Below are 13,041 nucleotides of genomic sequence, written 5' to 3'. Positions count from 1 at the left end.
TCAAGCCGGGGTATATTCCATTGCATCATATGCATGTGAAAGTTGGACATGGAACGAGGAAGACCAAATAAAAGTTGATGCATTTGAATGATAGTACTGGAGAAGAATATTGAAAGTACTATAGACTGCTAAAAGGACTAACAAATCTATCTTGTAAGAAGCAGGGCCGGAGGGCTCCTTCGAGGCAAGGATAACAAGGCTTCATCTTACATACTCGGACATGTTCTCAGGAGAGACCAGTCCCTGAAGAAGGACATCATATTTGGTAAGTGGAGGGGCAGCGAAGAAGAGGAAGGCCCTCAACAAGACGAATTGACCGAGTGACTGCCACAAGGGGTTCTGGGATAGGAACGATGGCGAGGATGGGCCAGGACTGTGCAGTGTTTTGTTCTGTTGGACAAAGGGTCTCTGGGTTGGAATTGACTCAGTGGTGCCTCACAGCAATAGGAGAAGTATTTTTCCCATAGAAAAAGAACAATAATAAAATCGTGTTACTTAATTTGGGAACACGTAGGTTTATAAGGAAAAAGGTTTGATCAGTTTAATCTAGTTCTGGATAAAAGGAAGAGACTTAAATTAAAACATCAGCTAAAGCTACTTTCCTGACGATGTTCCTAATTGTGTTCCACTGATTGCTTGGAGAGCTCTGTAGAAACTTCTTCTCAAGTAGCCCAGCCATATTTAGGGATATGGACCATGTTGTTGATTGAAGTCTATTTTTTTTTATTATGCAGTATAATGAGCCAACTTTGTTGATTTTTGTGTCTAAGAAAATTCTAAGAATCACCACAAATGTAAAAGTGTAAACATTTTGTAGTCAACATTTTGATCATGGCACTCCTAATTTCTCTCCTTTCTTCTTTCTCTCTCTCCTTTCAGGGAAAACTGCCCTCTCATTTTCTAGCTGGCAGGGCCATTTCCTCCTCTCCTTTAACTCTGATTTGGGTTTACTCATTTGGTTTTTGTTTGGTTACTTTACAAGGAAGTGAAGTATTGGGTCCCTGTATCCAGGAGATACAGGTGAATTTTTATCAATTATCGATTTACTTTGTGTCACACGAGTATATTCTGGAATGATGACGGAGCTTTTAAACTCAGTTTTGACGTATAGAGTTTTTTTTGTTTTTAAGAAAACCTTTTTTATTTTGAAATGATTTTAGATTTACAAAAAGTTGCAAAGCTGTTAAATCATTTCCATTTAGCATCTCCCCACCATTCCTTAGGGCTAACATCCTACACAATCCTAGTCAAATGGCCAAATCCATAAATTAACAATATCACACTACGACAGACAAACACTTTGAGATTTTGCCTTCGACCCCACTGAGCTCCGTTCTCTGGTCCAGGGTCGCATTTAAGTGGTTGTGTCTCCTTAACCTTTACCAGTTTGGAGCTGTCAACTCACAGGGTGTCTTTCATGGTGTTCAATCCCTTGAAGACACTATTCGGCTCTTCTGTAGAATGGTGCTGCACGTCAGTTTGTCCGATGCATTCTATGATGGATTGGGATCGTGCACGTTCAGCAAGATTACTGTTCAGGTGATGCTGCGCGCTTCTCAGGGTAGCATGTTAGGAGGAATGCGAGACCAATAAGCCTTATTTGCTACTGATGTTATCTGTCTCCACGGTCTCATTATTATTTTTGCCTTTGTAGTTGATAAGCATTTTGGGTGGAGATATCCAGAGTCTGTACAAATATCCTCAGTTGCGTCATACTTTCACCCACAAATTTTAGCAGCCATTCATGACCCTCACTCGTGGTTCTGACCTTGAGTGCCCACTGCCTTCTCGCACCTGTGCCGCAGCATTAGTCTTGAGAAGTGCGGCACGGATAAGTGCTTCAGGATGGCTGTGGCCAGCATGCTCTTTTTCCATCCATCACTACCTTCTCTTCTTTATGGGGACAGCAAATCCATTAGGTTAGCTCAAAGGAATCCTTTGTGTATTTGGCTTCTGTGTCTGATCTTTCCCTCTTGCTTATTCTGAATCCCTCTGACAGATTTAATGCATGATAAGCAAAAGTGTTCCAGAGGTCCATCAACGCCGATCTGCAGTGTTTTCCCACAGCGTCAAGGAGGCCGCTCTTGGCCCACAGTTGGGAAACCACTAAATTTTTGATCAGCATAATTCTTGTTTTGTTTCAGAAAGCGTATTTTCATTCCTTTGAAGTCTTCAAGGAGCACTTGGCTGCTAACAAATGGCGAGCAGTTCAAACCTACGGGACAGCATGGCAGGAGGAAACATGGTGGTCCACTGGTGTAAAGTTGACAGTCTCAGCCCCAAGGGAGCAGTTCCACTCTGTCACATGAGTTTGTTCGGAGTCGGAATTGACCTGATGGCAGCTACCAACAACAGCGTGGTGAAATATTTAAAAGTCAAATATGTGAGGATTTCAAAAGGTTCGGGTATCAGAAAGAATAGCGCCTGGGGTCTCAAAGGCTGGTTTTCAAACTAGCAGCCATTCAAGTGAGACATCAACGTGGAAGAAGCAGACCAATATCTGTGATCCAAGGATTATAAATTATATCATCCAAATCCAAAGGAGGGAATCATATCAGAGCTTAAATTGTATGGTTCTGGTGAACTGAAGGCTATGGATGACAGTGGAAGCCCCAAATACATTTGCAGCATGTACACGGGGAATAAGCCTCTGGTGATTTCCCTCTGACCACAATTGAGGGATGAGAATAACTCTCTGGTTACCAGACAGTATTGTAGAGACAACTATCATAGATTACAATGATGGATTTGATTCATTTGTTCATCTGATTCAGCTTTGTCATCTGTTCTCCCTTTTGGTACACTTTGTGCTTGATCTGGTTTTTAATGTTTGCTGTTTTTATTTCATATAGGGGTTTCTCTCCTATTGTATTTTGCCATTGTTGGTAGCTTTCTTGACTCTCTGTTATACACTTTTCTGTTTTTGGTATATGAAACCCACGGGAGGTGAGTCTAAGGAAACAATAACTAGAATAAGGGTTCTGGTGGGGGTGGGCTGGGGGCAGGAGAGGTGGGTGGGAGGGGTCGGTAATGGGGAGCTGATATCAAGGAGGGTGAGAAGGAAGAAAATGTTTGGAAACTAATTATGGTAGCGATTATATAACACTGTTTGATATGATGGAAATATGGAGTGGTATGAAATCTGGATTAGGTCCTAATAAAATGGTTTGAAAGGAAAAAAAAAGCGTTCATGGAAAATTTCCATTAGCTTTTAATTAGATTTTTCTATGAACTCTTTGAAGCCACCCTTGTGCAGTATTTAGTTTACCTGTAACAAAGAATGACAAAATAAATGAGCTCCTTTTGAATAATTCTGTAACAAGTTATAATAGCTGAATCCGTTTCCTTTATGCTACACATTAAGTTTCCCTGGAATCAATCGGCTCTTACAAAGGACACTCAGTTGAGATTTCATAAGAAAGCCGGGACCTGAGATTGTTAAGCAGCAGTTTCTGGTTGTGACTTGCTCACTCCTCTGCACAGCTGCACAAGTGAGATGGGAGTCGTGCTGCCTTGTTCTATAGGAGCTCCGGGAGAGTGACTGCGATCCACGCATTTACAGTTTTTATTTTAATTAAACCTCTACGATAGGGTGTCCATTTAGTAGTAGACCATCAAAGTGCATGGATTAATGGTGGAGATGAAGGATTTGTGAATTGGACCTATTTTCAAACTGGAATGGCGATCATGAGTGTACCATGGCTTTTTAAACATCTATTTTTATCAGCATCCAGAGACACCTGCAATGAACGAAGCTCCATTGCTGGGTAAGAGTCCCCCTTCCAGTAGAACGAGGTGACATTCAAGCTCAGCTCAGCAGTGTCCTCACCTGCCCACCCCGTCTTGCCATACTTGGAAATGCAGCACTTTGCTATTCAGGAGATGTCTTGGGATTTTAAGTCTCAAAAATATACAAATAGCTTGTTTCCTGCTTCAGGTGCTCAACTCTTGTTTGTGCTAATTATTGTAGGTAAAATGAAAATTTTAAGCACGTGTTTAGTATAACCAAAAAGACTTTCTAACAAAGCATGCAAGAGTACTGTACGAGTTTCAGGGAGAATTATAGCCAGCTGTTCATTGTTACAGAAATCCCCCAAGTAAGACAACTTCTGTCAGGAGATCGGTGTTAGGGGTAGGCAGACATCATAATGTGGTAAGTCTACATGCCAAATCAATGAGCTGGAACTGGACTCTCCAGGTCACTGAAGGGCTTGAAAGAAGAATGACATAGCCAGATTGGTGGTGGTCTGATTGGATGGCGGCTGGAGCTTGAGGTGGTATAGAAGGCTTATGAATTCATGTATTGACGAGATCACGAGAGGTCACAATTAGAAACCCACTGCCATCGAGTCGTTTCTGAGCCACAGTGGCCCTGCCGACGGCTCCTGAGGCTTGGTTAATACTTAGTGGCAGTAGCCAGCCTGAGCAATCACTGACCTCGCTGACAGTCCAAAGCCTCCTCGATAGCACCACCAGGGGCTCCTAATGAGAAGTCAGAGGGCTGAAACCAGAGGCACTTGTATAAATGGATGAGTTCAAGAACTGTTAAGAAAAGTAATTCACTAGGACATGGTGATAATTGAATGTAGGAATTGAGGTAGGAATCCAGGTCTGGATAGAGTTAACAATACCAAGTATGAAAGGGGGACTAGATTTTGTATGGAGTGGGAAGGGAGGAGCCGCTAGTGACGCTGAGGTGCTTATGCACCAGAGTTGGTGACATCGTTCGATTGCAATAGATGATTCTGAAATTTGGGGTGTGAAGGAATCATTACTCAGGGAAGACTTGGCAGGGCAAAAAGACAAGTGGGTAGGGCTTTAATTCAGGGTATTACCAAATGTTAGGGGCAGGCAGAAGAGAGGAATATTTTTCTAAGCAAACGCAGTTCCATGGAGACCAAAGAAGAATTTTAAGGAGGGACTGATAAAATATTTAGCAACATTGGAACATCCATCTTCTCCCTATTGTTGAATGTAGGAGGAGTAAGACATTGGGATTTTACTTTTAGCAAAATTTTAAGGATTTTGACTGAGAAATAAGTTTTTTGTGTTTCCTCAGAACCTGGCATTTTAAGATAAATATGCTCTTGTTTTTTTCTCCCTTTTCCACATCTTTAGTAATATTATAGTTTTTATTATGTCTTACCTTAAGGACATTTATGTCTCTTAAGTTTGTATTACTTTAAAAAAAAGTATCTTGCATAGTAGAAAGCAAATATTTTGAGAATGATGATGGCAACAAATATACAAATGTGCTTGACACAGTGGATGTATGTATGAATTGTGATAAGAGTTGTTCAAGCCCCCAATAAAATGATTTAAAAAGTCTCCTGCATTGTTTGGAGGTCTAGCAGCAGAGCACAGCTACGCGTATACCCTTGACCGAAGAACGGCCCTCCTATCAGGGAAGGTTGTCCTCCTCAATCCCAGCTTCAGGAGGGACGCACATGGAGCAGTGAGGGAGGAAGGCAACACCGGCGTAGCCAGCCAGATCAGCCGAATCAACCCTGGCCATCACCGGGGTGACCAATGCCGCAGTCAGATCACCCTCGCATCCACTCTTTTGCATTGGAAATGTGCTTCGTATCTCTTCGTTCTCCCTGCTGATTCTCTTAAGCTTTAATGAGAAGATTGACAAGACTGTGGTTATATTCAGTGTGCTTGCCCCCATATGAAACCTGAAACCTTTTCTGTTTCATAAGTATGTTTTTATGCAGCGTTGTCAGCATCAGATGTCATACTTGATTCATTTTCATGGTGATTCATCTTTACAAACCACTCACCCTCCAAGTGCTCTCCTAGCTTACTTGATCCTCAGAAGAAGTTTGTGGTATAGAAAGAACATGAATTGTCTTCACTGATTATAATGGCTATACCCAAGGATGGATTATAATGGTTACAACCCAAAGATGGGAGTCCTGGCAGAGGAGTGGTTACACACTGGGCTGTGATCCCCATAGTTGGTAGTTTGAAACCACCAGCAGCTCCGAGGGAGAAGGGCTGGGCTATGGGTAACAATGATCGATGGCAGTGAGTTTGGTTTGGGTTTTATATCCAAGGATAGCCATTAGTTATCTAGGTCATTGATTGTGGGAGGGCCTTACAACGTTTATGGGAAAGCTCCATTATCACATAATTCCACTTTTCCACCAACTTTCTGAATCCTCCTCCTGCACTCTGAAATGGTAAGATTTTAAATGTTTTACATTTGAAACGTTTAGAGCATTAAGGAACCTTCAAGATCATCTCCCCCAGTCTTTTAATTTGGCAAATAAGGAACAGATCCGAAGAGTTAAGAAGTTCTGGTCCCTATGATAGGAACTGCAAGTTCAATTTGCATCGCAGGTAAACTGAGACCAGCCCTGCCCTTCAATGTTTTCATTTTGCTTTCTTTCTTGGAAATAGTGTGCAGTTCGAGCCGCCACAAAGGGCCGGATTCTCATTTTGGAAGGCTTGGAAAAGGCAGAGAGGAATGTCCTGCCTGTCTTGAACAACCTGCTGGAGAACAGGGAGATGCAGCTCGAAGATGGCCGCTTCCTGATGTCTGCCGAGCGTTACGACAAACTTCTCCGAGTAAGACATGGAAATCCACGCTTCGCCTGTGCGGTTGAGCTGTGTGTGCGGTGTTGCCATTTTGTTGTAGAAGTCCTGGGTCCGTCAGAGCGAGGACAAATGACCGGATGTCCTGACCTTTGCTAGACTGCTGCAGTCAAGTCAGGAGTTGGCACTTTGACAGGCTCTTGTGTTCCCAGACCACATTAAAAGGCCTCCCAGATTTTTGCTGTCTTGGGGGCAGTAGCTATTAGATCTTCTCCTTTTCCCTCTGACTTTTTCCACTTCTTTCTTTGCTCCTTTTCTTCACTCTTTCCCCCCTCCCCTTTTGTCCATTCTTTCTATGCCTAGCTGTGAAACGTCTAATGACTGCTGGGTAGTACCGGGCATTGGGGACACAGAGCAGAATGCAGTCCAGTTCTTGCCTCGCCTAGAACACACGTTTCACAAGGTGAGAAGCTTTTCTCACTAGTGGGATCTCAGACTCCCAGAACAATGGTCAGTCACTACTTCTTGAATACATGAAAAATTGCAATGAAGCGTAATACAAATATATATAAAAGGACAGTAATGAGGGGATGTAGAGCTCTTCAAAGACTGTGGAGAAAGGGTCATGGAATGTCATAAATGAAAACAAGATAGCTAAGCCTTGTTCACTCAGCCTAGGCAGTACCCTGATTGACGCGCTCTCTGGTGACCCAGCCTTCAGGGACCGGTTGCTTTGTCTGTCATCTGTAGGAATGAGTCTGTCCTACAGCTGCCTTGAAATGATATGCATGTTCTAATTTTACTAGCCAAAGCAAATTGCCCTGGAAAAATCTGTGTGTTATGCTTCTTGGCCCCCCCTTTCAGGGTGCTGATAAAAGCTGAGAATGCCCTATAGGCATTAAATGCTAAATGTTGCCACTAGAGAGCCTGACTGAAATGATGTGCTGTGGCCAGTAGGGCCAGAAGGCTTTCTTTCTAAGTCCTCTGGTGCACATGTCTTTTTTCTGTCACCCTCTTAGCCGTGTGTTTCTTCACTGTGTATGGGAGTTTCTATGTGGTGTTTTCATTGTATAGTCAGGTAGTATTTTTTGTGATCTATCTAAAGATTATTTCTTCTTATACAATCTGGGAGTTAAATAAGGATCTCCACCACTCCTTGGTTAGTTTGTTGCCCTGTGGTGGCTTTTGTGAGGTTGTCATTTCTGGATGCTATACCATCAGTATATTTGAAATATACCTGTATTTCAAATCTTGTCAACTATGGTGGACAGATTTCCGCAGAGTTCCCAGACCAGGAACAGACTAAGAAGAAGAAGGAATAAGTGGTCTACCTCTGAAGGATTAGCCACTGAAGACTTCGGAATAGTGGATGTTAATGGAACATTGTCAAACATGATACAGACGGATAAACCCCTCGGGTTGAAAGGCAAACTCTGACCGGGGAAGCGCGACCTCCTCATAGTTGACTCTAATGGTGTGGATAGGCTCAAGCTTTAGGACCTTCATTTGTGGTGGGGTTTATTTCAGAATGTGAAGAAACAGCTGCAAGCATCTGCTGGTAATTGGAACATGGAGTATACGAAGTATGAACCTAGAAACTTTGGCAGTTGTCAAAAATGAAATGGTCTTTTGGATGGTACATTCAATGCCACTCCTCTTGAATTTCAAGATTGATTATGAAGTACCAGGCTGTCAGTGATAGGATAATATCTATAGACCTGTAATCAAGTGCATTTCATACATGTATGGCTCAAATTTATGCACCAACTATTAAAGTTAATGATGAAGAAACTGAAGAATTCCCCCAGTTCTTTGTCTGAAATGGACCACGCATATAACCAAGATGCCTTGATAATTGCTGGTGATTGGAAATCAAAACTCGGAAGCAAAGAGGCAGGATGAGTAGTTGGAAAGTACAGTGTTGGTGACAGAAATTGCATGACAGAATTTTACAAGACTAGCAACAACCTAAATGGTGACTGCACACATGGGCCTCACCAGATGGAATATACAGGAATGAAATGGACTACATATGTGGGAAGAGATGTTTTACTTGGTAAAGAGGTTCAGTGGAGAAGTTCAATATCATCAGCCAAAACAAAGCCAGGAGCTGACTGTGGTTTAGACTATCCATTGCTCCTGTAAATTCAGGTTGAAGCTGAAGAAAAGTAAAACAAGTTCAGGAGGACCAGAACATGAACTTGAGTATTGCCCATTGGAATTTAAAGACCATCTGAAGAACAGGCCGGGTGCATTCAGCAGAGAGGATGAGTTGTGGGATAACATCAAGCACATCACAATGAAAGAAAGCCACAGGTCCTTAAAAAGGACAAGGAAGGAAGAAAAGACCACAGTGGGTTTCAGAAGACTCTGAAATTTCCTCTTTAGTGCAGAGTAGCCACAGGGAATGGAAGTAACATTTAGGTAAAAGAACTGAATAGAAAAAGTTTAAAGAATAGTTTGAAAAGTACCCATAATGAAATGTGTAAAGACCCGGAGTTAGACCATTCAACAGAGAGACAATGTCCAGTGTTTTCCATGCTGAAAGAACTCAAAAGAAAGAAAAAACCTCAGCCTCGAGTTGTAATAATGAGTGGTGCTATTAGCAAAATATTGAATGATGCAGGAAGCATCAAGATGGAAGGGGTACTAGAGGAATCACATCAAAAAGAATTGCTCGCTGTTCGATTGTTTCAAAAGGTAGCATACAATCAAGAATTTATGGTATCGAAGGAAAAAGTACAAGCTGTGCTGAAAGCATTGGCAAGAAGCAAGGCTCCTGGAATGGACAGAATACCAATTGAAATGTTCCCACAATCTGAGGCAACTCTGCAGCCATTCACTTGTCTATGCCAAGACATTTGGAAGAAAACCAACTGACAGCAAGAGATCAATATTTGAGCTTACCTCAAAGAAACAGGATCAAACCAAATCCAGAAATTATTGAAGACTATCATAAATATCACATGTAAGTACAATTTTTTTGAGAGTGATTTTAAAAAATCACGGTAGCAGTACACCTCCTGGGAGCTGTCAGGAACTGAAGGATGGAGTGAAGGATGCCTTCAGTTAGATGGATCTTGATGAAAGAAAGAGAACACCAGAAAGATATTTGTGTTTTACTGACAATGCAAAGGCATTTGGAGCTTAATAAACTCTGGATAACATGACAAAGAATGGGAATTCCAGACCACTCAACTGTGCTCATTTAGAACCTGTACTTGGACCAAGAGGCAATCGTTTGAACAGAACAAGGCAATTATGGTTTAAAATCAGGAAATGTGTGTCATAGATTGTACACTGTGACCATACTTGTTCCGTCTGTATGCTGAGCAAATCATCCCAGAAGCCGGACTGTACGAAGAAGAACGTGGTGGCAGCATGGGAGTCCAGCTCATTGACAGTGCCATGCAGACGCCACGGTCTTGCTCGCTGCAGGTGAGGGCTTGGCGGACTGGTTGGTGGAAACCAGACCGCAGCCTTCAGTACAGATTGCGACTCAATGGAAGGGAAACATAAAATGATCAAAGAAAATCTTCACCACTGTACCAGTAGACAACATCGTGTTAAGCAGAGAAAAGATGGAAACTTTCAGGGGTTCCATTGGTTCTAATCGATGCTTATGGAAACAATATCCAACAAACTCAAGAGCTGCCCAAGACCTCTTTAAAGTGTGAAAGAGCAAGAAGGTCATTTTGAGGACTAAAGGGTGCCCGAGCCAAGCCATGGTATTGTCAAACCCCTCATCTGCATGCGAAAGTTGGACAGTGACTAAGGAAGCCGAAGAATTGATGCCTGTAATGCCAGGCATCTGCAGAAGAACAGATAAATCTGTCTTGGAAGAAATACCGCCAGAATACCTTTTAGAAACAGGCTGTCTCACATGCTTTGGACATGTTATCAGGGAGCCCCGTCCCTGGAAAGGACCTCAGGCTTGGTAAGTAGAAGTGACGTCAAAAGAGGAAAGCTCCTTTACAAGCTGAACCGACACAGTGGCTGTAGCACCGGGCTCCAACAATTGTGCGGCTGGTGCAGGGCTGGGCAGTGTCTCTTTTCTGTTGTGCCAGGGTTGCTATGAGGCAGAACTCAACGATACTTAACAGACCCCCAAACAGTCAAGGACGTGGAGTCCTGAGCATTACAAGTAGTTCATGGCCTCGATGGCCCACTGAGGAATTGGAGAATCAAGTCCACCTCTGTGTTCCTGCCCATCGACTCCTGAGAAATCTGTCTTGATAGCCCTACGGAGCACACTGCTCCACCGGTGCACATGGGATTACTGTGAGCTGGAAGAGATTCCGTGGCAGCTGGTAAAAGAAAAAAATTGGGGATTTAAGCAATAGGATAAAGTTAAATTATTCATGTATGTTGTTATAATTAATTTATTGAAATAACCACGATTAGCTGCTTCTAGAAGTCGGTGGGTATTTTTCAGACCATTATTTTTTTTTTAAGATACTTTCTAATTACAAAATAACACTTTCTATATTTACCTCAAGGAACTATACACCATTTTAAATACATCATTTGGAAAAATTAATTGTAAAATGAGCCATTTTGGGTATAGGAGCTCCTTCACAAGTAATACCCTTGTGAAGTAGAATTTTATCCTCCTTTATCCGTGCAGTAGAATTTTATGCAGTAGAATTATTTGAATATATTATATTGGACAGATTGGATAGAAATTTGGAATATAGCATCAAAAGGCTTTTAGTGCACAAGGATGTTTATTCTTGTTTAATTGAGAAGGATCTTTTCCCAGAGTAAATATCAGCAGAGAGACATAACTTTTATTAATAAATTTGATTTCTGTATATGTAAACTCTTACACAAAAGAACACTACCTTAAGACAATTTTTATAGAAAAGCTTCAATATCACGATTCAGTACCTACCTATGTGTAGCTAGAGTTAATACACTATGTTTGAATATCTCAAAATAATATGGTTCCATGGGGTAATTATAATAGAACTTTGTCATTATGTAATCAATTATGTAGGCGTTTATGGCTTTGTCATCATCTTCTGGTGAGTAGCGAATAGAGACATTCAGCGCTCTCTGAGATGCAACTCCTGGTTTCTAGACCCTGCTGCTCTCTAGCGAATATGCCGAAAACCGTTGTCTGAGTCACATCGTGTGAGTCCTTTTAATTAAATGTTAAATTTGAGATTTTGCTGATGATTGAAATAATTTAGTTTATTCTGAGTTGTAATGAATCCATGCACTCTGCCAGCGCCACTTGTGCTTACTATGAGCTATAACTTAGCTGTAGCGTAGCACAGCCACGTGCCTCTGTGCCCCTGCCTGTGCCCAGAGCTCCTTCCTTCCTGGACTGTCGTCTGCTTCTCCATTCAAACACCCGTCTTCATATTAAGCCTTCCCTGGCACTCCAAGCCTGATTTCACTTTTTTGTCTTCCTCAACAGTTTGGTGTGGAGGGGGTCCCCACGTTCAGTTAACTTAGTGATAAGCCCTTCAGTTACTTAGACTGGCAGCACTCACAGTGTGATCTGCATAATTTCTACTGTAATTTTGATGCCTTCCTCTTTTAGGATCATCCCAAAACAGAGCTGGATGCCTGGAAGATTGTCCGGGTTAGTGAAAATTTCCGAGTGATTGCCTTGGGCTTGCCGGTCCCTAAGTATTCTGGGAACCCACTGGACCCGCCCCTCCGATCTCGGTTTCAAGCCAGGGATATTTACTATCTGCCTTTCAAGGTAAGTGTGACTAAGTATCTATGTGGATTTTCTATTATAACAACAAACTCAGTTATTATATACATTTTATTTTGCTTTTAAATGTCCCCCCTTAATAATTAATTAAGGAAGAAAGATGAAGAGCATCTTTGGAAACTGGGATGAAAAATCACTGAGGCATCATTAGTTCTGCCAGACTTGAAAGAGGAAGCTGACTTTCAGAAAATGCCTTTTATCCAGAACTGATTTTGGGGATCACTTCTTGTTCGGTGCTGCCCAGTTGGTTCTGACCCGCCGCGCCCCTGTTTGCCACAGAATGCGATCCTTCCGAGACGGCGCCAGCCTCAGAATCGCTGCTGTGGTCGAGCCCATTGTGGCAGCTACTGTGTGTGTTTAATTAAAAGCATGGATTATGTCTCCTTAGCATATTTTATGTTCCACATTAATTGCTATGTTTTTGTTGTTTTAGGACCAACTGAAGCTGCTATATTCAATTGGAACCAATGTTCCTGCTGAGAAGTAAGCTTATATTTTTATAAATACATGAATACTGACATCGAATTGATTTTGCCAATTCATTTATTCAGCATCTGTTCTTTGAATAATTTTTTATTGTCTGTCCTGTTGTAAGCCCTGGTGATGGGATTAGTGAGACATGATCTCTGATAACAAGAAGCTCGAGATTTGTTAGTAGAGTTCAAAGATCTATGGACCCTTAGCTTAACACAAATGTAGTAAGTCCCATCATTTCCAAATGAGACTTTATGAGGGCTTCCCAAAAGCATTGGTATATGAGACAAGTGCCC

The 13,041-nt window shown here is 42.0% G+C and overlaps 1 protein-coding gene across 1 annotated transcript in view; it reads left to right on the top strand.

The window, feature by feature from the left end:
* VWA8 (von Willebrand factor A domain containing 8) overlaps nucleotides 1–13,041 on the top strand; it is a 426,636-nt gene that overhangs the window by 59,900 nt on the left and 353,695 nt on the right. The window contains exons 4-6 of the mRNA XM_045287091.1: nucleotides 6,406–6,573; nucleotides 12,092–12,256; nucleotides 12,705–12,754. Coding sequence (XP_045143026.1) covers nucleotides 6,406–6,573; nucleotides 12,092–12,256; nucleotides 12,705–12,754 — 383 coding nt within the window. The remainder of the gene's footprint in view (nucleotides 1–6,405; nucleotides 6,574–12,091; nucleotides 12,257–12,704; nucleotides 12,755–13,041) is intronic.

The sequence above is a fragment of the Echinops telfairi genome, unplaced genomic scaffold, assembly GCF_000313985.2.
Source record: "Echinops telfairi isolate 266 unplaced genomic scaffold, ASM31398v2 ScPeMD7_11;HRSCAF=52, whole genome shotgun sequence".
Classification (NCBI taxonomy): Eukaryota; Metazoa; Chordata; class Mammalia; order Afrosoricida; family Tenrecidae; genus Echinops; species Echinops telfairi.
This window is presented reverse-complemented; position numbering and strand designations above follow the sequence as displayed.